At 39.2% G+C, this 26123-nt stretch overlaps 1 protein-coding gene across 1 annotated transcript in view; it reads left to right on the forward strand.

The window, feature by feature from the left end:
• ccser1 (coiled-coil serine-rich protein 1) overlaps positions 1–26123 on the forward strand; it is a 142493-nt gene that overhangs the window by 64519 nt on the left and 51851 nt on the right. The window contains exons 8-10 of the mRNA XM_063489092.1: positions 467–544; positions 13043–13120; positions 17753–17833. Of these exons, the coding sequence (XP_063345162.1) occupies positions 467–544; positions 13043–13120; positions 17753–17833 (237 nt within the window). The remainder of the gene's footprint in view (positions 1–466; positions 545–13042; positions 13121–17752; positions 17834–26123) is intronic.

A 26123-nucleotide genomic window follows, 5' to 3' on the forward strand; every position in this document is an offset into this window, starting at 1 on the left:
CTAGATAACTGTGCTGAGAAGCAGTGCCAAAAAGCGTCAAATCACAACTGACATCAGAAAAAAAGAGCTTTTGTAAGAAACCAGGTGAAAATAATGCAGCTGGCAACATGAAATTGTTTTGATACAGACATGTTACCTACATTTACATTTTTGAGGTGATTCAAATGTAGATGAATCAGATTTTCTGTAAAAAATATATGAAAAGTCAGGGATGAAAATGAGCACCTGTCTTCAGAACTAACGTTTTTTTATACCTTCCTCTGTTTTCATACTGAATGTTTAGCGAGGCTTTTGTAATACTGCCTAACTGTGAATATATTTAGCAGAAAATGAAAAGTAAAAACAAAATTCCTTAATGTTGTAATGTTGTCATTTTAAGCACCTGACTGGTTTATCTTCAGCACAGTACAGCACGCAAACCTCATCGTGATGTTCTGGTTATATCCATGTTTTTGTCTTTTTGCAGAGCACAGAGACAAGTCCTGCCAGCAGCCTTCAGTCTCTACCCATCAGCCCTTGCAGTGAAAAATCTCTTCCGTTTAAGGTAACATGGAGCCGTCTGTTTTATACTGAATTGAGCTATTTGTTCAGTGAGAACGGCTGTATTACAAGCATCAAATTTACAGATCCATTAAAAGTGTGAGGTAATGAAAAATATTAATAAAAATGTCCTCCCAGCTTTATATCTTACAAAAATAGAGCTTATGCTTTCACTTAATACATGTACAGTAAAGTTGTAGTGCTCACTTGTTATACTTTTTTCATAGCCAACCTTTCACTTCACTTAGCCAGCTAGTTTAATTAAAAGAACACAGCAGGCTCGGTGTGATCAAAAATATAAAACTGAATCTTCCTTTGATCCATGTGTCTTGTTCAGTTTTATCCATATCAGAACAATTAACAGCTTTTTTTCACATCAGTTTCTAATGAATCATAAAAAGATCAAATAGGAAGAAAGAGAGCAGAGCAGCAAGGAAGGCAGAGTGAAGGAGAGAGTGAGAGAGAAAGAGTTGGAAAAAGGATGATTAAAAGCAGGAGAGTTGCAGATATTGAATGGGAGAGGGGCAACGTGTTTTGCTTGTCTTGACAGGCTCCAGATGCCCTCTGTCAACCTTGTCCATCCCAGCCGTGCGATCTGGATGAGATTTATTAATCTCTGTAGGGAGCATGTGCATCATTGTTCAAGTGGGTGCTTGTGTGTGAGCGGGATTTAAGTTTACCATGGGAGGTCTTTTGTCGAGCTTTTCCCTGGGATTTAGTTGGGTCACATCAGAGGTCTTGTTAGCCTGTTGGAGGAGGGAGGCGTAGTAGAGCCATCAGCTCTGTGGTTCTCATCTTTGATGTGTGTGTGTGTTTTTTAACTGCAACATAATGAAGTTCCCTTTACATACATGAATGTACACACTGGTAAAGGTCTTTTAAAATACGGTCTAGTGAAACTTACCCACAAAATACTGACACACTGCCAACAAGTACTGTGTTTGGTTGTCACTAAGTACACCTGTATGTGTGTACCACTTAATCTTAGGGCTGTATATAGACTTTGTGTTTGTATAGTTGTCACAGCGTGTTAGTGTTTCACAAAGAGTGGATGTTTGTGTGAGTGTATGCCCTCTTTATTGACCTACATGCTGTATCAGTGGCAGCTGGACGATAAGGAAAAATTAAAAATGTAGGATGGGACACAGCATGCTGACAGCAGCTCTGGCTGAAAAGTACAGATGGACAGACAGGGAACATGGACCGATTGAAAAGAAGGGATCAAATGGGGTAGAAAAGAGTAGGAAATGGTTTCAGTAAACCATCCAAAACAGACTTGGAGACAGGCAATTGACTATAATCAATAGATTACTTGACTGGACAGGGGGAACCTGAAATTTCTTTTTGGGGGTAATTTTATCTGATGTGACAGTGGATGTTGAGGAGGCAGAGAAGAAATAAGAGGAAAGATATGGTATGACATGTCACAAATGTCACTGGATTGAATTGAACCGTGGACATTTGGATTATGTGACATGTACTTTAACCATCTGGCTTAGGCTTTCAATCCTAAAAGCTGTAATTTCCTGTCTGTGGACAAAGGTTGGAGTGCTACTATGTACAGATCAATCAGAGTACTATAGATTTGTGTTACAATGTCTACGTTTGATTTTATCTCGACTTTGGAAGTGTATATTGTGCCTCAGTTAAAAACAAAACATTTCCAGTTAATCCCAGTTTTTCATCAAGAGGAATGACACTCACTGGATATTTACACTTTTTTGGACCATTCTCTGCAAAACCAAGAGATGGTTGTGTGGGAAAATCCCATTGGATCGGTAATAGACCAACAACTATAGCACATTCAAAGCCCCTTAAATCACCTTTCTTCCCCATTCTGATGCTGGGTTTGAACTCCAGCATCTCTACATCCCTAAATGCACTAGGTTGCTGGCAGGTGATCGGCTGATTAGATAATTGCATTTATGAGCAGCTGAACAGGTGTACTTAATGAAGTGGCCATGAGCGTGTGTGTATAGATAGGGAGAGAGCAAGAGACAGCGATGAAACACTCATTCAGCAGATCCTCTGTGCTTGTCATCAGATGAGGAGAGTTTTCTTAAAGGAGGAAAGGGTCACGATCGATAGAGATAAAAAAAAAAAATCAGGGAGAAAGCAGCAAGAATAGCAGGAAATGAGTTTAACTTGATGGTGGGACAGAGGTAGATGACTGAGAGAAGTGAATATATATATATATATATATATACATATATATATATATATATATATATATATATGGAGATATATGAGAGAGAGAATAAAAGGGTACGTGGCAAAGGCTGAGCTTTTCACAGAGCTAGATGCATTGAAAACAACATAAATACAGAGAGGGTATATCGCCTGAGTAGAAGCTTCATATGAGGAAAAAGTTTCAATGTTGAGAAGAGGACATTGCATTTCTTACTTTGGGACAGACTGAAGAAAAGAGATGAGGGAGAAAAGCTGCTGGGAAAAGTGTGGGAGCTATAGCTGAAGTGTATCCATTCAAGAGCAAAGCATTCGGTTTGATGACATTAACTTGATAAGGAAAAGGGGAGGAAATAAACACCGGAGTGCAAGAGGTGGAGGCGAGACCAAGCGATGAACGAGAGATAGAGTTAAAGAAGCCGGTGTTTGAGAAATACTGCGTGAAGATGGAAGAAGAACAAGAGGGAGGGCTGAGAAGAAGAGAATTTGCCCTGGCACTCTAGAAAACGACTCGGCATGTGTAAAAATAATCTACGGTATCCACCTGAGAGGCTGCAGTGTCACAGTGCGACCTAGTTTAATTTAGACCCAATGCATATGACATGATTTTTACCAGATTTTGTCCCAGTTAAAGTATTCTACTGTATCTTAGAATAAAGTAGCAGAAAAAAGAAATCACACTAGAGTTGCTGCTAGAGGTGTACTCCACCAGTGTGTTCATTAAAAAAAAAAAAATGTCAAGGGCAGCAAGTTTTGCACCTGATGAAATGTTGTTTTGTGTACACTCACCTTTGCTTCAGCAGCACGGTGAACTTCTTTTTATAGTGGAACACTTATCATCATGTCAGATGCAGCGTAATTAGAAATTAATAATGCATAATTCTAATGACTGTGAATTTATAATTACCGACTTTTCCCCACAGTGATGCCCTAATCACTGCGAGAGGGTTAAAAGGATGCATGCTTTCAGGAAAGCATGGAGATATGCAGCTATGTGCGTTATACACACCTTTCTGACACAGACAACACGCGGCTATATCAAGATGCACAAAATGTCATTTCTTTAAGCTGCAGCACAGAACAGACTGCCACTCTCATCTCCCCGTTTCATCCTTTGTCTCGTTTTTGAATCTCTCTTTCCAGATAACCGTTTATCTCTGTTACACTGCGTGAGAAACTTTGCGTTTAGTAATTGTTGTGAGGCTCAGGCATCAAATTCCACTTTTTTTTTTTTTCAAATTTTGCTCCTCTGCATCAGTGGTCCTGTGATATGAGTTCTCGGGTTAAAATCAAAACCGTTAATAGTGAAATTGTAACTCGCCTTTTTACATCTCAAATTATTCATTACATTTTAGCTCAGTGCGGGGTGCTGTCAGAAAAAAAATACAAATTAGACCATTCTACTGTGTGCTATGATAAAGCCTGAAAAGTTTGCCACCTTGCCCCCGGGCTACCTTAGAACTAGACAGCTGTGTTTCTGATTCCACGACACCTGCTGATAGGAGGAAACCATGCCTCATTATTTGTGATTTGCTAATAGGGTCAGAGAGCGAGAAGTGATATTTTAGAGACAGCTTTAAACCTCGGAAGTACAGATACTGTATATATTATATTATTTCTATCACCACAGCACTCAACTTTTGGACTTCACAGGAAAACATTTTAATGATTTAAAAATTTCCCTACAAGCCAAATGTTTTCTGTCAGTTTTAATGGATGTGGAGTTCTTACTTTACACAGATATACACTCACTGGATGCTTTATTAGCCAAACCTTGCTAGTACAGCGTTGGACCCCCTTTTGTCCTCAAAACTGACTTAATGATTTGTGGCATTGATTCAACAAGGTGCTCGAAACATTGCACAGAGATCCTGGTCCATATTGACACAATAGCATCAAACAGTTGCTTCATCCATGATGTGAATCTCCCATTCTGGTACTCTGTTGGACTGAGATCATAGTCATGTTCAAGACACCAGTTTCAGATGATCTGAGCTTTGAGGCATGCTTAGCTATCGGGCTGGAATAAGCCATCAATACTGGGGAACACTGTGATTGTAAAGGGGAGGATATGATCAGCAACAGTTCTCAGGTAGACTGGGACATTTAAACAGTGCTTGCTTGGTACTAAGAGGCCTAAAGTGTGCCAAGATAGTATCCCCTACACCATTACACCACCACAAGCCTGAACTGTTGATACAGGCAAGATGGATCCATGCTTTTCCATGTTGTTTTCTGCCAAATTCTGAGCCTACCATCTGAAAGTCGAAATAGAACTTGAGACTCATCAGACCAGGCAACATATTTCAAATCCTCTGTGGGCAGTTTTTGTGAGTCCGTGTAAATTAGAGCCTCAGTTTTCTATTCTTAGCTGACAGGAGGGGCACGTGATGTGGTCTTCTACTGCTGTAGACCATCTGCTACAAGATTCAACATGATGTGCGTTTAGAGATGCTTTTCATACCTTGGTTTTAACAAGTCGTTAGTTTAGTCGCCTTCCTATTAGTGTGAAGCAGTTTGGCCAGTCTTCCTGCCGTATGGCATCAAAATGGCTTTTTCCCCCAGAGAAAAGCTTCTTGCTGGATGGTCTTTTTAGAACCATTCTCTCTAAACCCTAGAGATGATTGTGTGGGAAAATTCTCAGTGGAACATCCATTTCTGAAATACTTAGACCAGTCCATGCAACATTCAAAGTCACTTAAATCACCTTTCTTCTCTATTCTGATTGGTTCAGCTTGGTTTGAATATCAGCAGGTTGTCTTGATCATGTCCCCAAGCCTAAGTGCATTAAGTTTCTACCACGTGTTTGGCTTGTTAAAGACAGCATTAACAAGCAGTCAGTCCGGTGTAGTGAGTATATTTACAACCCCTGAACCATGTACCGGTACTGGTCCGTGAGTCGTTTGGTGCCGGGCCGCGAGAGTTGAGGCTGGCTTGTGAAATTTATGGTTTTCAGGGTTTTTATCATTTTTTAGCGTTTTTATCTATTAAATTTTTTTTATAACACTGATTCCCTGGGTCTTTTCCCATGTGTTATGAATAAATGTTTTTTTGGTACCGGTACTGGTTTTATTTTGTTGTATTCATCCACAACACCTTAAAGGCTGGTCCGTGAAAATATTGTCGGACATAAACCGGTCCATGGCGCAAAAAAGGTTGGGGACCGCTGCTTTAGACATCTAGTAAGCACATTGTCTTTTTTCAGACTTGGATTTAGTTAACTTTTTTTTATGCTGTTATTTGTTGTGAAGCACTTTGTGATCCTTGTCTTGAAAGGTGCTATATAAATAAAATTTTACTTTACTTTACAGATATATCCAATGGTTTCTTTGTGTATGGGCGTGTCCAGAGCCACTTAAATCTTTTATTTTAAAAGCTACTGACATTATGGTGACCTGCTATTGACAGCTAATTTAATTAGAAAAGACAGCTGACCGAGGTCAGAGTAACCTGTTATCCATTCTTGATAAGACTTGATAATGTGATGCAGATCACACATTTTTAATCACCTCTTCTCTGTTTTTAACTTAAACGGAAAAGTTCACAACAAAATCAAATCTACATATTTTTCATCTAATCTGTAGGGCTGTTGATATAAGCTTTTTCTCTTGCCCTTTTCAATGTGCATAAATAAGCTATTAATATAGTTACCAGGGCAGACATAAAGTAGATAAACAGAGACAGCATGCAGATAGAAATGAAGATGGATTCAGATACAGGGTGAATATTAAATACTTGAGGCAAGCAACTTTATGCTGGATCAGTTTGCACATTTGTCTTTGTGATATCATTTTGGTTTTTTTGGTGACGAAATAAAAAGTGAGGTTGGACAAACTGTACTGGATTTTCCAAGAAGCCATATGTGAGATGACTGAATTATATTTGGTCTTGGTACACTGTGCCATATCACTTTTATAGACCGTTCATTTGTGTTGAGGAGTCCACATCGTGCTGCATGTCTTTGTCGCTTTTTTCTGGGGGTTTTTCCACAAACATAGCTAAGTACACAGTTTTTATGCAAATGATTTACCAACAGAAATCATTCGATATGTGGACATAAATCATGGAGTCTTAAGCTGGCGTTCAGTGTACTTAATTTCGTAATTTTTCAGCTGTGACCATATCAGACTCTCAAAACTTGATCAGAACTTCCACAGATGTACTTTTTAGTTAGAAACAAGGAGTTATTTGCATAATTAAGGTTTATTTTAAAAAACTTACATGGATGTAATATGTATGAAGGAAAGAATTTTTCCTTTTTCATCCTGTCTAACCTTCAGTTTTAAAATGTTAAAAACGAATGTTCAGTCCATCTCTCACGAGAAATCTTGTACATCTCAGAGACTGCATCTCGGCTTATGAGTGATAGATTCACAATTTAGTTCATGTCTTTTTTTGTGATGACACATTAGGCTTTCTCCGTGCGTTACCTGCATCAAGAAGTCGGCTTCAGACTGAGACTCCATTTAAAGAATCCATTTAAAGCTAAAGGGTGGCTGAGCATTTGAAACAGCTGCCGAGAATACGGGAAGTGCCTCCCTGCGGGTTTAAGATTTATGGACGCTTCTGAAACGTTTAAGTCAAATCAGATTAGCTGTTATTGTTTTGTGTTTTGTTTTTGTCTGTACTAAAAGCAAAGTTTAATAAATTAGGGTTTCTGAGTCCCTTCCCAACATGTGTATGCTGCAGTGCTGCTAAAAGTAAAATTGTCCGGGAGACCCTCTTATGGCGAACTGTGGTGCGATGGTAAGACTCCAGGAACGCGTGGTCAATTATTATTATTACATTTTACATCCCCTTAGCTAGTTTAATTCTCTAACACTCATAGTTCAAGTGCAAGGTTAGGGTTAAATGCTGGGTAAATTGGTATAAAGATAACACGGAGAAGGCATTCTGTCATGTTGTTCTTGCTTACACCCATTTCATCAATATCAAGAAAACTCCAATTTGTTAAAGAAATTGAAGAAAATTGGATGTTGACTAATTGACAAACAACCAGCACATTTTCTCAATGATGTTTCCCAAAAAAATAAAAAAGTTGAATCATTTCTCGTAACAAGAGGAATAAAATTCATCCCCATACCCTCTTCAACTGACTGCTGATTACATGCATAGAGAGCCTCAAACGCTTTACAAAATCACATCTCTTTGCAAAAGTGGATGCACTCCAATGATTTTGATCAGATTTAGCCCCACTGAGGCTGTTCTGTTCACATTAGAAATAAATTTGTATGCCCCACTTTTCTGCCATGGGTTCTCCATTCTATTCTGCCTTGAAAAATTGGTTTGAATGCCACCTGATGGGTGACTGAATGCACTTTATGGCGCTTCTTTCGGCGAGCAGAATAAAATTTCTCATTTTAGCTTTAAATTTGTTCATCACATTGAGATCTTATTTGTATGTCCACTGCCCTGGCATTGCTTGGCTCTGCATGTCCAGGGACCGTGGATAAAAATTGCATTGCACTGTAATTCCTCAGGGATTAATGCAATATTTCTGTTCAAGTAAAGCTGAGGTCTGCCGTCCAGTAGAAGTACAGAGAAGAATTGTGACAACTGTATAACTGTTCAAAAATGACCAAACCGAACTATAAAGGTAGTAGATACAAATTGGATGATTTGATCAACCAAACATACGGCCTGTGTATGTGCTATGCCATGCCATCACCTTCACCACACCAAGACATAAAATGAAAATAGATTTTTTTCTTTGTTTTACTATAAAGAAGTTTAAAAGGGGAATAAAGAAACAGGAAGATAATATTGCATAAAAATCTTTCACATGTTCAGCCAATAGCCATCCACTTATGTCCACGAATTATTGTAGGCTAAATCATTTATTGCTGCATCTGAATGAGGTTGTGATTCGGTGTTACCCTGATGCAGTATACACTTACCAGACATTTTATTAGGTACATTTTGCCAGTACTGGGTTGGACCCCTTTTGTCTTAAGAAATGCGTTCATTCTAGTGGCTTATAATCAACAATGTGATGAAAACATTCTTCAGAGATTTTGGTTCAGTAAAGTGTCCCTGGATTTAATCATAAGCCTGTTCTCATCAATAACTCCTTTCTTCTGTTTATACTCGCAAGTTGTTTTTTGACCTGTAAAGAAACCCATTAGGTCAATAAAGCATTGGATTTAGTCTCAACACTGACGTCAACACGACGATAGCATCGCGCAGTTGCTGCAGATTTGTCTGCTGCACATCTGTGATGCAAATTTCCTGTTCCACTTCATCCCTTGGATTGTATATTGAATTCAGATCTGGTGACTGTGCTGGCCATTTGAGTACAGACGTGACACATTAATCCTGCTAGAAACAGCCGTCATAAGAAGGATACGCTGTGGCCATAAAGGAATGAACATGGGCAGCAACAATGCTCGGTTTGGCTGTGGCATTTAAACAATGCTGAGTGGGTACTTAGGGGTCCAAAGTTTGCCTAGAAATGATCCCCTGCACCATTACACCAGCAGCAGTCTGAACTTTTAATAGAAGACAGGAAGTATCCATAGTTTGTTGTTTGTACTAAATTTTGACCCTACAAGCAGAAATTAAAACTCACCAGACAACATTTTTCCAGTTTTCTGTTGTTCATTTGTGATGAGCCTCTGCAAACTGCAGCTTCAGTTTCCTGTACTTAGCTGAAGGAAACAGGAATGGCATGTAGTGTGGTCTTCTGCTGCTGTAGCCCATCTGGTTCCAGATGCAATGTGTTGGGGAAATGCACTTCTGGATACAAGAGGTTATTTGTATTACTGTTGCCTTCTGGCATCAGCAGCAACCACGTCATGTTCAGAATCACCTAAAATCACCTTTCTTCCTCATTCTGATGATCAGTTTGAACTGATATGTATATGTTCTCCTGTGAGGTGTGTGATTGCTGTATAAAAATGTTCCTAAGTACTTTCTTAAAATAAATTTGAATATCAAACCATCTTTTCAGACTGTCATGTCTGTTGTTACACTCATTCATGGCCTGAACTGAAAAGGCAGATCTTCTTAGACGAACTCCACACTCTCCACGAGCGTTTGACTTTAATGCTCTGGTCACCTCTTTGCGAGCAGAGTTCTACGGATCTTTTCAGCAGTTAAGATGCAATATTGTGAGATTTTTGAAACAGATTATATTAAGCTGCTGTATTTCTTTATCACTCGTTTTATCTTTCTCTCACATACCCTCTCGCATGTCTTTCTTCCGTTTATACTCCTAAGGTGTTTTCTGGGTCGTAAACAAACCGACGAAGTCAATAAAGTGTCCCTGGATTTAGTCATAAGCCTGTTCTCAGCATTTCATATAACTACTCTTATACATGCAGTTTTAACAGCTGCAGATAAGCCACATAGAAATGCACGCACAAGACACGGAGGGATACCAACTGTGCCGTTGTAGCCAGACAGCTCATTTAGTGCAGCCTTCAGTCCTGTTCGGGTGAGATTAATTTTAGAGGCTGACTAATGTAGTAATTGTCACAGCATGTTAGTGATTTTTCAGTCCCATCCAAATCTCATGTTAGTAATTTGTGTGTGTGTATGTGTGTTCTTTAGTAGGAAAAAAATATCCTTATTATCTATAAATACTGTTATCTCCCCTGCAAAGGCAGGGAAACAGAGTGCATTCTGATTTAACACCACTGGGTTTTGTTTTTGTTAATTGTTTTTCTATTTCCTGGTGGAAAATGTATTCTTTTATAGGTTTTATTACCGTGGAAGCACTTAGTGAAGCTTTTAGTTATGTTCTCCTTGACCATTATCGTGTGCCAAGGTAAGGGCCCCTACATACACTTCAACATCAATTAGACTTGCAAAATAAAGAAGCCGTAAAAAAAAAAAAAACACCTTAAAAACTTTGCAGACAGTGTGAAACCTTTTCACCACCTCTGTAACTGTAAGTTTATCACGCAAAGATCAAACAACATCTGATTTCCCCCCACTTTGTTTAATTGCCAAAAGTGGTGAGACTTAACCTCTCATGATTGGCCAAGTTTTTATAATTGAAGAAGCAAGAATGCTGTGAAATTTCTTTTCTTTTCTTTTTGTTTTGTTCACCACAATTTCTGGCACTTTTCAATGGGAACAGCTCAAGGGAACACTGTGAATGGTTACCTGAAAAGATTAACAGCATTTGGTACTATCCTTTTGTTTAAAGATTTATCACATTTCAATAGTTTTAGTTTTTTTTCCCTTTTACTATTATTTTCCTATTCTATTTTCTTTAATTTCGTTTTAGCAGCCTAGTCTTCTCCTTCCTTTTGCCCTCACGTACATCCGCTGACACATACATCACCCATCTACATACAACACCTCGCGTACATCATAATATCCTTAACTTTATTCACTGTGCAACAGCACAAATTGTGCTTAGTCTGGCACTTCTACCATTGTTAGTTCAGTTTTGTGTTATAGCCAATCAGAAAAACAGACTGGCTAAGATAACATGCGAGTTTTTTCTTTTTTGCACTACTGCAAGAATATTATCTGGATGTCGAAACAAAACATTACATAGTAAACTTTATATTAACATTAAATTATTTCCCTTTTTAAAGATATGGTGTTGGAAATTCGTTTATATTACCCTGAACCAGAAATTATTGCCAGAAAACCATAAACCATGAAGCCAAAACAATCAGATATTATACATACTTTAAAAAACTTTATAGACAACACGGATACAGCACACTCATTCATTTATTTTTAAAATGTCTGTCAGCCAAAAATCCATCCATCCATCTATCTATCTGTCCATCCATCCATCCATCCAGCTTCCCCTTGATTAGGTCACAATTGTCTCAAAGGGTCAACCAAAGCTACTGAATGAATAAGTGTCAACATGTACAATACAAAACTTTGTACTCTACAGTGATCAGGCAGATTACAACCTCCTCATGGTTTACACGTAAAGGGTGAGAAAGTTGAATCTTTACAGTTTCACAATCCTTTCTCTCACACGGACTCAGACTTACAGAAATATTTTTTTTCTAGCCCTCGATCCCCGGGGGTGTTCTGTACTGATTCACCGTACAGGTTTCATTTTTACTTCTCTAAATTTTGAAGTGACTTGAAGAAAATTGTCAGGCTCAATGGGTCGTTTTTGCATCACAGAGGTCATTTAAAGGACGACGATGTAGCTATATGGTTCCCTGTGGTCTCCCTCTGACTCTGCGTGTCCTTTAGCTAGATGGCTCCCTGTGGTTTCAGACCATCATGCTCAGCCTCGGGGCCTCTCTGTCCTCTCCTCTATCAATGTCCCCCTTTTCTCACATTTCCCCCTCATTTTCCTCCTGTTATCTTGCCCCTCTTTTCCTCTTCTGCTTTTATGTCCTTGAAGAGGTAATGACAATCTGCCTGTCATTTTGCACTCTCTATCTTATTGCTCGTTTTCTCCCACTTCCTTATCCCCTTTCTCTTGTTCCCTCTCTCTTCACATTGTGTCGCTCTTTGTCCACATTTTAACTAACTGCCTTAGCTTGAATATTTTTAGCGAAGACTGTTGTGCTTTATATCTTATTTCTGACTTCCCCATGAGCCATCCTCTCAAAGCTCTCTGTTGACTGCAGGCAGGGTCTGAAGATGACTAGGCATTTGAAAACACTGAGAGTGAAAAGGAGGCGCCACGTTTACATTTTTGCTTTATTAAAAAAAAAAAAAGATTCCACGTCAACTAATTTTACGTGCCAAAAATTGTTTTTATTTATTTATTTTTTTACTTTTGCACTGGATAAATGAGACTAACACTGTTAAATGAGGACAGCGGCACAATTATAACATAAATATCAACCAGATTTTAATATAAGACATTTTCGCAACCATTTATAATTTCTTTTCTTTTGCCCTTAAGCATTTTGTAAATTGTTTTGAAAGGTGCCATAAGAATAATGTTGTTTTCATTAGTTTAATTATTTTCTATGTCTTCTGGAGCTTCTCTTCATCTTCCCTGCAAAAAAAACCATCCCCTGACAACACAAGGTCAAATAAAAACTGCTGTGTGCTCTGGGGCGCTGCCACAGGACACAACGAGTTTATCGCTGTGATGTAGAGAGAAGAGGAGATCACAGTCGTGCAGAACGCACCGCATGACAACTTTATTACACAAACACAGGGCTCAGCAAGAATCGCAACACTCAACAGACTCATAAGTACACATGAAAGACCTGCAGATACACACAGAAACTCTCAGAGAATCACATACAAAGACAAACACACAGAAGCATCCCTGTAATGTACTTTTGGCTGCATGCATTGCTTTGGTGGCTCTATGGTCCCTTAGATAAAACTGTAATGTTAAACATGGTTTGTTGTTTCTTGTGTTCAGGATCCCAGCAGAGAGGAAGCCTTGCTGCAACAACTGAGAGAGAAAGATGAGCTGATTATGAAACTCCAGAGCGAACTGGTGAGATCTTAGTTCTAAAAGTAATTCAAAACATTATGTAGACTTTTGATGATAATGATGCCCGAGTTCCTTCTTTTGCAATGTGGCATGGGGTTTTTCTTTTCCTTTCTTTTTTGCACAAGAAAAAAGTAAAATAAAATGACAGTAAGTGACAGCTTCTGATGATGGCCTTAGTAAATATAAATGAATCCAGTGAGGTGAAATATTTATTTTTCCCTTCCAGAAAATACTCTAATGTCTTTGTAGGTGATAAGAGAAGCAACTCAAAGTTTGAGACATGGAAGGTTTGCTCATATATTGTGTTTTATCTCTATCACAGTGTCTTTTTCTTCATCTTTGTCTTTTGGAACTTTGTTATGAATAATTAAAACAGCTTGAATGTGTTTGAATTATTTGTTTTAAGGATATAAATTAAAGACTATTTTTCTTTGAAGCACATTTTAAGGGTTCAAACTTTTAAAAGAAATGTTAACTAAAAAAAACAAAAACATATGGATTTCAAAGGACTAGAAAGTGTAACTTTTGTTAAAATCGCTTTGTCAGTTTATCATCTTCTTAAGATCTTCTAGAAAAGATTGACCATAAAAGAGAGAGTACATTATGTGAGAATGGTTTTATAGTTGGCTTGAAGTCACAGCATCAACAGCAGAAAGCCTGTCTTCGTTAATGTAAACTGCTCGTTCACGCCAGCTTAATGTAATGACAAAAATTATTGGGACTCTCGCCAAACGAGAGGTATAAGATGCAAAGCAACGACTTTTCCATTTTAAATGTGCTCGCCATTTATTTGAAATATAGAGATGTAAATGCAAAATGTATCGTCTTGACAGTGTTTTCCTTTTTTTTTTTTTTCCTTCTCGTCCTCTGGAGCGTGATTGTTGGATCATCTGCAGAAATGCTCCACACGGCAAAATTTTCCATCATTTGCCATTAAAATGTCTGCAATTTGTCACCTATTCTGTCGAAGTAATGCAATGCAGACATTGTGCCAGGCTTTAGTAGAATAATGTGCCAATGTTGTAGCGGTATTGTAAGAGATGCCAGTCTAACCCACTGACTTGAGTCTCATGTGGCATCTGTTTGTTTGATCATTCTGTGGAACATGCGTCTATTTTTCCCCCCCCCAACTCTTTCTCTCTTTCACTCCCATCCTTTCGCTTTCTGGCGTTCTGTCAGCATCACCTATCCCCCTCTCTTCTCTTTCTCACTGTGCTGTTTTCAGTGCTGTGCGCATCTAATGTCGAATTAATGTCAAAATTGAGCAATTTTCGGGCAGCCTGGCTGGCAGGCAGGCAGACAGGCAGTAGGCTACATGTAACGTCAATGTTCCTCTCTGAAATTCGTGTTGATGGGCAGTGTAACAGACTTAACACTCACACATTAAAACACCTTTTTAAGCCTTTTCACATTGCACCTTCTAAATAAAACACATTTATTCACAGGTCTCTCTTCTGTGCATGAGTGTTTCACACTCCCTCTCCCATACATTATTTTTGGACCTACCCTATTATTGAATGCCTTTGCACTGGGATCTACATCCTCCTTCATATCCCCCCTCAGTCATGATAATGGGACAAATGACCTCAATAAATTAGAGTTTAACTGTTTGGTCAAATGTTTGCTGCTTACAAAAAAATGTATATTACCAAAATGAGTCTGTTCCCCTACAGCTAAGATGTGTTATGATTAAATATTTAACATACTTAAAAACCTGCTCAGTATTTGAGTGGAAATGAAGGAAAAAGTAGATAAATAACAAAACCTTTTGGTAAATCTAGATTGTTTGTAGGTTTAATTGTTCGTAAAATAGAAAAAGGGGGTCTGTTTTTTCACTCTGTGTGTTAGTTGTTCCACATGTTGATATTGCCGATGTATCATGGCGTTGATATCCTCTTCTGTTTTGGCCATATGTAGTGCTGTGAATTATGGTTAAACATCTCCACTGTCAAAAGGGCGTTGTTCCAGATATCTTCTGATTTGTTCAGATGCAACTTTGCAGAACAATCCTTTCACGCAAGTCATACGTCCAGTCTTTCTCAAATTGTGCTGACTGGTTTAAAAGTAGGGTGGAGCAGGAAATGAGAAGAAGACTTCACCACAAACAGAAGTAGTGTGAAAAACATCAAATATTAAAATAAATAGCATGGCAAAGTCAGTGGCTGCAGTGGACTTTTCAGCTCTTTGTATATAGCAAGAGTAGTCCACAAACCAGTTGTTTGTGGCGTTGATCACTGGTAACAGTAAACAGCTACCACACGTAGACGACGGTCTCCAAAGCTGTGTATAGGCACAAACAGACACAAACACAATACCATAAATCCACCTTAAGATATAACTCTTGGGTGTTTATTTTATTTTTTTATTTTTTAGCACAGCAGGTCTGACCTTGGGGTGGATTCACTGAGATGACCACTTGGGAAGATTGACAGCTGACTTGAATGTTTTCCACTTGTGAATAATCTTTCTAACTGTAGAATGATGGACTGGAAATGACCTTATAACCCTTCCTAGGTTGATGGGCAGTAACAATTGCCTCCTCCAAGATCACTGCTGATGTTTTTCCTTCTTGGCATTATGTTAAAGCACCCAGGACTTTGCTTACTTTTCTGAATAAATAATCACACAGTGTAATATTCCATGTGCTTTTATTCATCTGAGGTTGTACTTACCTAATTTTAAGACCCGGCAAAGAAATTACCCTATGCTAACTTCACGATCTGCTACTGAAACACTCCCGCTGTGACTTAAAACAGTGCAAAAGTTTGAGGTCTCAGCTTGGGTAAAGTTTTACTTGAGTTTTACTTATCATACTAACGGAAATATAGAATATCACCTGGCCTATTCCTAAAACAGTCTAAGTCTTTATTTAATTTAATCACATTCCTCTTGTATTTACTTTACACCTGAATCTGTTATTATGGTTCTTTTCTGCTTTTTTTTTCTTACAATCTCTGCACATTTCACTCTTTGTCTCTCTCCCTCCCTCTCTCTCTTTCCTTTGCTTCTACATGGGGACATTTTCCTGCTGGGATTATCAAAATTCTTCTCTTTCATTCTCATTTTATTCTCCTAGATCACACATGGTTCTATCACTCAGAGTTTAGGGTATGCAGTTGCTTTTGCATGCTCGAACACACACAGATGCTGATCACCACTGACAGTGTGTATTCATCTGCTTGGCACTTCTCACTGACAGAGATGTTTTGGCTCCTGCAACCAGCTGGATACGATTTCCAAACATATACAGCTTGTGTGATGTCACGGGAACAAGTCTACGTGTTTGTTTGCATAATAATAGTCTAACACTAGGCCTCATCCGCACTGCATCCACAGCTAAGCCCTGTTTTATCTGCCCCATACGCCCTTGGGCATTGGCATTGCTTCACATTTATGAAGTTGTGCAGTTTGTGTGCGTGAACATTACAGAGGATCTGTACCTGTCTTTGTGTAAGAGAGTCTAAAAGGGAAACCTTTCCTGCCGCAGCTAAGTTAAAGTGCAGCATTTGAAGGAAAGGGCAGCTCATAGCCAAAGCTCTCCTCGCTCTGCCTCCGTCTGTAAATCTGCCAGTGAAAACCTATTAATTATCTCCTAGAAGGACCTGCTAGCTGGCTGGCCATCACTAGCTGTCACTTTTTATGAGTTTTCTTCTCTCTCTGCTGGTGCATTTTGTTGAAGGACCGTGTTCCAACTGCAGCATTTAGCTGCAGAAAGCCTTCCTTTGCTTTTTATGCATTCGAAGGCATGATTAATGAAAACTGATTTTTAACTCAATCTGTCAGCTTACTTGTGCTCACTCTGAAGTAGACAGTATATATTTGAGTTAAGAACTATAACATAAATTCATTTTATTCTAGAGTACTTACCATAAACCCGTCCTTACGCCTAGTCCTAATTTGGTTGATGAATTTTAATCAAGGTTAATGAATTTCTCAATATTTCATAGCCACTGCACCTTTCAAACCGTTCTCTTCTGTAACCCATGAGCAGCGTAGGGCAGAGATGTCAGAATGATTAGTGACATCGTCATAAAGTGCTCCCGGTGGTAGTAGTGCTGAGTTCTTTTCATTCAGAGGACTCGCATCCTGCGTTTTTCAAAATAATCATGCAGAGGTAACACCCGAGTTGCCGGCAGCCTCCCGGTCAAGGTAAAAGTTCTGCATTTAAAGAAAAAGAGCCAAAGCTTTTCTCTCTATCCTTTGATTGTAAATCTGCCAGAGGAAACCTATTAATTATCCAGTAGAAGGACCTTTTTAGTGAGCTGGACAGTGCTACCTGTCAATTTTTATGAATTCTTCTCTGAGGGTACACTTTGTGGAAGGTCCATGCTCCAATATTTGGCTGGAGAAAAGTTTTCCTGCAATTCAGCCCATTTTTACGACCTCTTTGATTTCCAGAAAATGCAGCCAAAGGGAAGAAATGGTTAAGGCTGTTCAGAGATGCAGTTTTTCTTTTTCTTTTGATAGCTAACTAAGCATGCAAGCCAGCTGTACCAAGTGTTGTGAGTGGAGGAAATGGCGTAAGTCTGCTGGGAGAGTACTTGTTCTCATTTCTATATATTTGATGTTTCTCTTGCTTATTTTTTTGTGAAATTTTGGACACGGCTGATGGGTGTGTGTTTGTTTTCTGCGCAGGAGAGTGCCAAAGCTGCCCTGAAGATGAAAGACTGCCAAATGACTGACCGCACAACACAGACTGAACACATGGGGCCAGAGGTGAGTCACTCACAGACAGTAGACACACTTTAGCTTTGTGAGGCTGAGACACACAAACAGGGCTTTGTACACTATCTTTTAAGACACCTGAGTCACAAAATTAGGCTCAGTTTTTAACTTTCCAGTGCAAACTCGTTCCTTCCCTATTTTTCTATCCTCGTATGTGTATCATTGCATTTTATGCTGCGTCACAGCAGCCGTCTCTCTGCCCCTCCTTCTTTTCTTTTCCATCTCTTAAAAACCATCTTTTCATGTTGAACTAAATCTATAATCCATCTTACTTTTTTCTGAAGATATTTTCCTGCAGTGACAGTCATATTATAGTCCACTACCTGCTCCGCCCCTTCTTCCTCCAATTCCCACAGTGCTCAGAGTGCTGTGATGCATCCTACCTGCCTAACGCCTTCAGCTGACATGGCCTCTTTGGCTTCACTAGGGGCTGACAGTATGGGAACATAGCAGACTTAATGGATGACTGTCTAAAAATGGCTGCCTGTGGAAACAGGAGCAGAGTTTTGGGGTCTGTTTCTTTGTCACTCTTTTCTTTCTTTTAAAACACTTTTTTCCCTCGTCTTCTTTGCTGCTCTCAAGGTTCCTTTATATCTTTAATCCTGCTGTGTATAAAGTTGGCAAGAAACACTGTTAAAGAGAGAAAGCTTTGCATTTGTGTGAGTGAGTAGGTGCAAAGTATTCACACCAACGCGCTGACTTCCCAACGCACATTGGCACAGGATAGTGTTTGAGAGCAAATCAAATACATTATTTGGACATTGTAACAGAAACAACAGTTTTGCATGAAAAGGAGTGTCCCTTCATCTCCACATATTCAACAACAGAAAAAAAATATCATGCAGAGCTATCAGTTTTAAAGCAGTTGATTTATTGTTTTATCGTCACTTACTACACATGGCAGTCATAGAGATGAGAGCCGGAAGCAGAGACCTCAGAGAGTGGAATATTAATTGAAAAATCTACTTTGTTAAATCAAGGCTAAAAATAATAAATAACACACAGTGGAGTGCAGACTCTTGAGTCACTTACTGTAGCTATAAAGTCAACAAACACAGTTAAATCAACAGATATGGTTTTGCATCACTACATAATATCAACCTAAGAAGCTTTGCATCAAAAGCCTGTCATGTTTACCCTGTACTCTTGAAGCCTCTGTAGAATATTACTATATTAAAGTAGTCAGATTTATGAAATTTATTTCGACTTTGTAACATCTTGGCATCGGCGGATCAAGCTCCTGTTTGTGCCTGGCTTGGACGTAGAGCTGGGCGATATAAGATTTTTTCATATCACGATATGTTTTTTTCATTTCAGGCGATAACGATATATATCACGATATAAGCCAAATAACTATATTTGTAAGATTTAAATGTGCCGTTGCTCACAAGTAAAATGTGAAATAATCTGCAGCTTGATTTGATTTAAATATTTATTTCCCATAATAAGTTCAACAGGGTAGATGTGCTTAAGGAACATGAGACTTCAGTTTCAGATAAATAAAGGCAAATATTGCAAACTACACAAAAGGCAGCCGGTAAAGCGTTTAAGTTTCAAAATAGAACAAACAAAACAGACTACTAAATTGTCAATTCCACTTAGAAACAAAATTTTAATTCTAAAAATAAATCTTAGTTTGTTTTACAGAAGAACAGACAAAATTGACTAACTTTTGTCAATATCAAATAAACTGAGAACTAAAAGGAAATTCTCAATCTCTCCTTGTTGTATAGCTTAGCTTTTCAAACAGTTTTAACAGTGACTTTAGTCTGACAAAAGCCGAATGACGAATTAGCGCTTTCAGTCAGAGATTGAGCATGCACCGGTTTATTGTATTTCCAGACTTGCTTTCGGCACAATTTACAGTGCGCGCTACTCTGTTTTTTGTCAGACTTGAAATAGCTGAAATACCTTCACACTACGGAACTTCTATGGCCCTTCCGTTCGATAAGCTCTCCGGCATTGGAACCATCATCGGTTTTTTTCTTCGGTAACCTTCGCTCACGCTCTCGGTTGATTTTTCTCTAGTCGGCAAACTCATTTCCTTCATTACCCGGGCAGCCCGGCTGCAAAAACAAATACACGTGTGCGCCTTGGCACTTGTGCTGTACGTAACAAGTCACGTGATGTGACGCTGCGGCTGTGATTGGTTCGGCTCTGCGCTACTTAATTTGGATTGGCTGTTTTTTTGTTTTTTTTAAGAGGACAAGAGAGATGAGGCCTATCGCAATAGTTTAATTTTTCTATCGAGAAAAAGTTATTTCGCAATACATATCGTTATCGTTCTATCGCCCAGCTCTACTTGGACGATGTATTTTTTGCCTGTTACAGTGGTCGCAGTGTCAGATTTTGTGATTATAGAATCATAAAATCTTGAATCTGTCGATAGAGATACTGCTCCTCACTCAGTCTTGCTTGCCCTCTTTCTTGACACTTATAATGTGATCAGGAAGGAGGCACTAGCTGATGATTTGGGATAAGACTTTAAACAGATAGTGGCAACCAAGGCTTTATGTTTTTATCACACAGCTAAACGTGCTAGTTACAATAGCTGGTGAACCTTATACTAGAACTTCAAAGAAGCCACAGAGCTGCGTTTTTGGATTTTTTTATGTCTTTCGTATACAACTTCACTTTTCTGTGACATAAAATGGTTCGTTGTCTTGCCTGATCTCCATTTTCCTGCCTAACCCAAATCAACACCCCGCACTGTTCAGACCGGGCTACCTGGTCAGATTATTGTGTCGATACAGTGTAGTCCAAACACAGCAAAAAAGCATTCATAATTTGTGCATCTGTGCTTTAACAATGTCATCACTCAAATTAGAGATTGAACACACATGCCTACTTTTTATGCCAGCTGAGTAAAGTAATCAGGTAATTGGATACGTCTTTAATCAAAATAACTGGTGAGAACCTTGATATTTACTTTACCCGATTGGAAATCGAGCTGTTTTGGGCTATGAACATGTAGTGCTAGTAGATGTTTCTGTTGTCGGGAGAATGGAAAGTAAATGTGAAACAGACAAGAAAAATATGCCTGTTTTCACACAGGGTTTTGAAAGGTCTGTCACACACATTAGCTATCGAAAATAGCACAGATCTACAGTTGCTGCAGTGCACTTCTGACCAGGTCCACACAGGCAGGCTTGAGAGAAGAAAAATTCTGTGAATCTTGACACCAAAATTGCAGTGTAGTGCAGGATTGCTAGTGACACTCCCCCTACTTTGTTTCTCTGTGATGCACAGTGAGTCACCAAAACAGGTGCAGGCAAGGCAGGGACCTTGCTGTGCCTCAGAAAAATGCTACTTTACTGCTACATATGTATGATGATACAATCCTGAAGCCTATAATTTTACCATACCTGCAATCATTCTCCCTATCAGTTGTTTGTCATATACATCTGTTGGTTACTTCACTTCAATTCTTTTTTTTTACACACACTGACACTGTTTGTTGACTTTATTTGCCATTACTGGCTAATGGACTTCTCAAAATGTAGTCTGAAGTAGCTATGTGCAGTTTTTTGGCGCTCAAGGCTAAAGTAAATAAAGGTGCGGCGCTCTGTTTGCAGTTGTATTGGTGTGCAAATTCGTATGCATGCCCATGTGTCTGCCTATGCAAGTGTGTATGTGTGTATGGTTGTTTTGTGAAGTAGCCATTAGTCCTGGCCTTGGACAGCGACGTTAATAAAATGCTGTTGAAAGTGTCAGAGTAACTTCAGTAAAATAGGTTGCGTTATGCCTCATACAGTATAATTCACTCATTAATGCTGCTGTTTGTGTGTTTTATGTGTTATCATGACTGGTGTGGCACAATTTGCGTATCAGTATGGCCATGCCATTAACGGGACATGACTTTAGTTGAATTATTACTCATTGTTTGTCCTGACGAAGGGACTGCATATTGAGCAGTTACTGTTGTTTGATACCCTAAGTTCTAATATTTTTTTTTCTCCCTGACTTTCTGATTGCTTTTAATTCTTTTCATTAAAACTAATTTCAGACAATCACTTTGATTTGCCTCACCAGGACCACCAGGTAGTGAAAAATATGTTCGGCTTTTGTTCCTGCGATGTAGTGCATATAAAGAGAGATTCAATCTCTAAAGATTCACTCAGTTATATCCACTCTCTGAGGTGAAGTGGTTTGATTAATTGGTGGGTAATCATTTTAATTCAAGAAGTGCCACTAATTGTCTCATCTGCTCCGCAGGTGGAAAACAGTGATGTTAGCATGCTGTATTGGTCTGTTTAACAGCAGTAGGACAGAGGTCTTATGGGCGTTGAACGTGCTCATTGAAGTGTCGAAGGTACTTTGGAGGTATGCAGTTTTCCAAAACTCTTTTACCACCCTGTAAAGGAAGGGATATAGGCGTGGATCATATAGCGATCTCTTCATCTTAATAGAGTCCATCCAGCTTTAAGAAGTCTGGCCAGTACTCCAGAGTATGGCTTTGGTGTCTATTATAAGACTATTACCTGGCTATACAGCCTTCCATATGTTCAGGCCCCTCGAGAAGATGGTCCCTTAATTAGAGGAGCAGCTGGTTGCCCGCTAGCAAGCTAGGCTAGCAATGCAGGTGACTTAACTCAGCAGTAGATTTCAGCATGTGTGGCCTGATTTTATGCCATGCTCCACCCCACCCCCCACCCCACCATGTGTGCATAAAAGCGAGGGGAAGAGTAACAGAGTGCATTGCTACAGCATGGAGCAAGCCTATATAGGTTAGCTACCCCAGTGCATCAAGGACAGTCTGCTAGCAACAGAAAGTGTGTCTACAAGTGGGGCAGCTATTTCTACTGCCTCTACCACTTTCACGGGGTCGACCATCTCACTCTCTCCGTTTCTCTCTCTCTACCTCACGCTCCCTATTTTCTGGAACGTCCTCTTGCTTTTCCTCACTTGGTTTTCGCCCTTTCTTTCTTCCATCCTGCTTTTGATCGCTGACCCCCCGAAAGCGCAGAAGTTAGCTTTCAGAAGCTCTCCTCTCCGAGCTCAGGAAACTCATGTGGGATTGTCCTGCCCTGGTTTCCCTGCCTGTGACACTCTGTCCCAGGGACAGCTCCTGGCCCCGTACTCAACAGATCTACAACTTCAAGCTGACATTTCACATTATACCACTTGTATTCTACTTTTCTGACCTTCTACTAAGGTCAGAAAGAGAAGAGCTACTTGAATTTCACGTGTGTATGCCTCACTTCTCACTGACAAGTACAGGGTGTCCTTTCAGGTGATTGATTGCATAAATTTTGAGTCCAATTAGATTAAAGATACTCATCTTGTTACTTTCTTACCGTTGTAGCTGGAAAAACAATAAAAAGTTAAGCAAATTTAATATGCTGTAATAATAATTTTTTTTAAAAACAAGACCCTTAATCAAGCACATTTTAGTCCAGTGACCTTTTTCAGCTGATTTAAGCTTTGGTGTGACGAAAGATTGCCAGAATAAATTGGTAAGAATAATGGGAAAAACTGAGACCTCGGTAAAAGAGTAAAAGTGCAATAAAAATGTGAATTTGATGTGTAACTAATGAAATAAAAATCTGTCTGCATATATGATATGTTTATTTATTGGTTATGGTCCAGTTGCTCTTTTGTATTGCAATCTGTGTGATTTTTGATTCTGTGTACTAAAACAGATTTAGGCATCTGTCATATAGTTGGTATTCTGGATCCTTATCACAAGAGCAATGAAAGAAAGTCTCACAACCCAGCAGCCAACTTGGAAGGAATCGAGACAGTTACTTTGAAGCCTCTATCTATCTACAGTAAAGTGCCATAACTTTATTTACTGTGGTAACTAGAACACGTATGGAATCAGCATTCAAATCCAGCACGCAACATTTAAAAACTCTGGTGACTGTTTTCCCCATCATGTAAACAGTTTCACAACAGATTCAGTAACAGCTTAGCTCAAACAGTGTCTCTGATTGTCTCACAAGAGCTTCGAAACAAGGCCGTGCTGTGGATACAGTGAGACTCTTCTTCTTCTTCTTTTTTTGGATGCTTGCTTTAGGGTTTGCCACAGCAGATCATCTGCCTCCATCTCACCCTATCCCTAGCATCCTCTTCTGTCACGCCACCCCTCTGTGTGTCCTCCTTCACTACATCCATAAACCTCTGAGGTCTTCCTCTTTTCCTCCTGCCTGGCAGCTCTAGCCGACCCAGCCACAGGGTAGGCCACGAGCCAGTGTACTCCCAGTGCGGCCACAAGCAGGGATAAAACTCGGGGGGTTGGGTCAGGAAGAGCATCCGGGGCGAAATTGTGGCCAAATCAAACACGCGGATACAGTAAATTTTAAAAAGTTAAAATGCACCAAGCTGAAACGGTCATGACTGTCTACTGTGTGAATGTGTCAGCACAGAGTGATTGACTACAGTGTTTTAGTTATAGATATTGACTGGCTTTAGCATTTCAGAATTCCCCCATTGATTTCTATGTATCCTTAAGCTGACAAGTAGCATCCTAACTTTAGTCAAACACAAACTGGAAAGTGTCAGCTGACCCCATTTTTTCTTTTGTACACTTAGAGATTTCTCTTTCTGTGATTGTGCCAATTTTGAGTTGGCAGGTAAGGTGAAAGGGAAACTGAGAAAGAGTACAAAAAAGAAGGCGGCTGGAGAAAAAGGCGAGGAGCTATTTTATGTCCGCGGAGACTCTTAAGAGCTGGAGGTATGGTGGCTGTTTGAAAGTTTCTTAGAGCGGATTCAATCGATTGAGATTGCTTTCTTTCACCAAGCTAATTTCATGGGCATTCTTAAAAGGAACGTTTTATGGATGGGATCAAAAGCTCTTGATAGTTAGCTCACTCTTTCCTGTTCCCTTTCTTACTTTGTCCCCCTCACTCCCTTACTCCGTCGTATTGTATTCTCAGTAGATTTGTGCAACTTTCCTTTTTTTTGCCTCCTACTTCTTTCTCCTTTTCTCCCTTTGCTCCATTCCCACCCATCTCCTCATCCCCTATCGCCTCAGTGGCATCTAAAAAGAATGACAGGAGCGTGTCGTTTATGGTCTGTTTGTGGGCCATTACATTTGAATAAAGAAACATTTAAGAAGATCACGCAGATTCTTTCCTCTTTGTCTCTCATTCTGGTTTACTGTCTTAAAAGCAGTAAACTGTGCTACGGAGTACATTTTTCTCCCACGTTTAATGAGGAGAAGGAGCATCTTTTTGAGTTTGGTGGGTCATTTCGAATGAAAATGTGCCGGCATTTTTTTGTGAGTGAATGTTGAAACTCGCAGACTAACACCACCTGACAGGTCATCATGATAAAACACAATCATTTGTACATATTTAGGTTTAGAAAATAAAAGTGTTAGTGTTAATAGTTGGTGGCTGTATAATCGCCTTGTTAAAAGCCAAAGTGATTGTAAACAACACATTTAATAAGAGTTTAATATACCTTATGATGGAAGTGAAACCCATATATGCTCACTCGATACTTTCTTTTCTAGAAATTGCTACTACAGTGTTGAACCCCCTCTTGCCTCCAATTTTGCAGGTTTCTTCTTATTAAAAGCAATTCCCACTGTCGCTAAGTGCTTGCTCTACAGAGGCTGTTTGATTGTTGGAGTTTTCTTTGTATTGTTTTAGGGTCTTTGTCTTATATATATATATATATATATATATATGTATGTATGTGTGCATATATATACATATATATATATATATATATATATATATATATATATATGTATATGTGTGCGTGTGTGTGTGTGTGTGTGTATATATATATATATATATATATATATATACACACACAATATAAAGTGCCTTGAGGCAACTGCTGTTCTGACTGGATCTTGTATAAATGAAACTGTATTGAACCAGCTTGAGATGATTTAAGCCTTATTTATGACATGGTGTGCTATCCTGCTGGAAGCAGCCATCAGTAAGATGTGTACACTGTGGTCATGAAGGGATGGACATAGCAAAACTTCTCAGGCAGACTGTCGCGTAATGTGGTATCAAGTGTGCCAATTCTGATCCAAGCATTGCACCAGAAATTGAGATTCATCTGACCAGCCTATGCAGGAAGATCCCAGATCAGCAGTTTCTGAAATACCAGACCAACCAGTTTGGCACCAACAACCACGCCACGTACAAAGTCACATAAATCGCCTTTGTTCCACATTCTGATAGTTGGGTTGAAATTTAGCGTGACATCTTGTTTGTGTCTACATGCTTAGGTTCATTGAGTTGCTACAATGTGATTGGTCGATAAGGTATTTACAGCAACAAACAGTTGAACAGGTGTACCTAATGAAATTGGTCCA

The sequence above is a fragment of the Pelmatolapia mariae genome, linkage group LG12 (assembly GCF_036321145.2).
Source record: "Pelmatolapia mariae isolate MD_Pm_ZW linkage group LG12, Pm_UMD_F_2, whole genome shotgun sequence".
NCBI classification, from domain to species: Eukaryota; Metazoa; Chordata; class Actinopteri; order Cichliformes; family Cichlidae; genus Pelmatolapia; species Pelmatolapia mariae.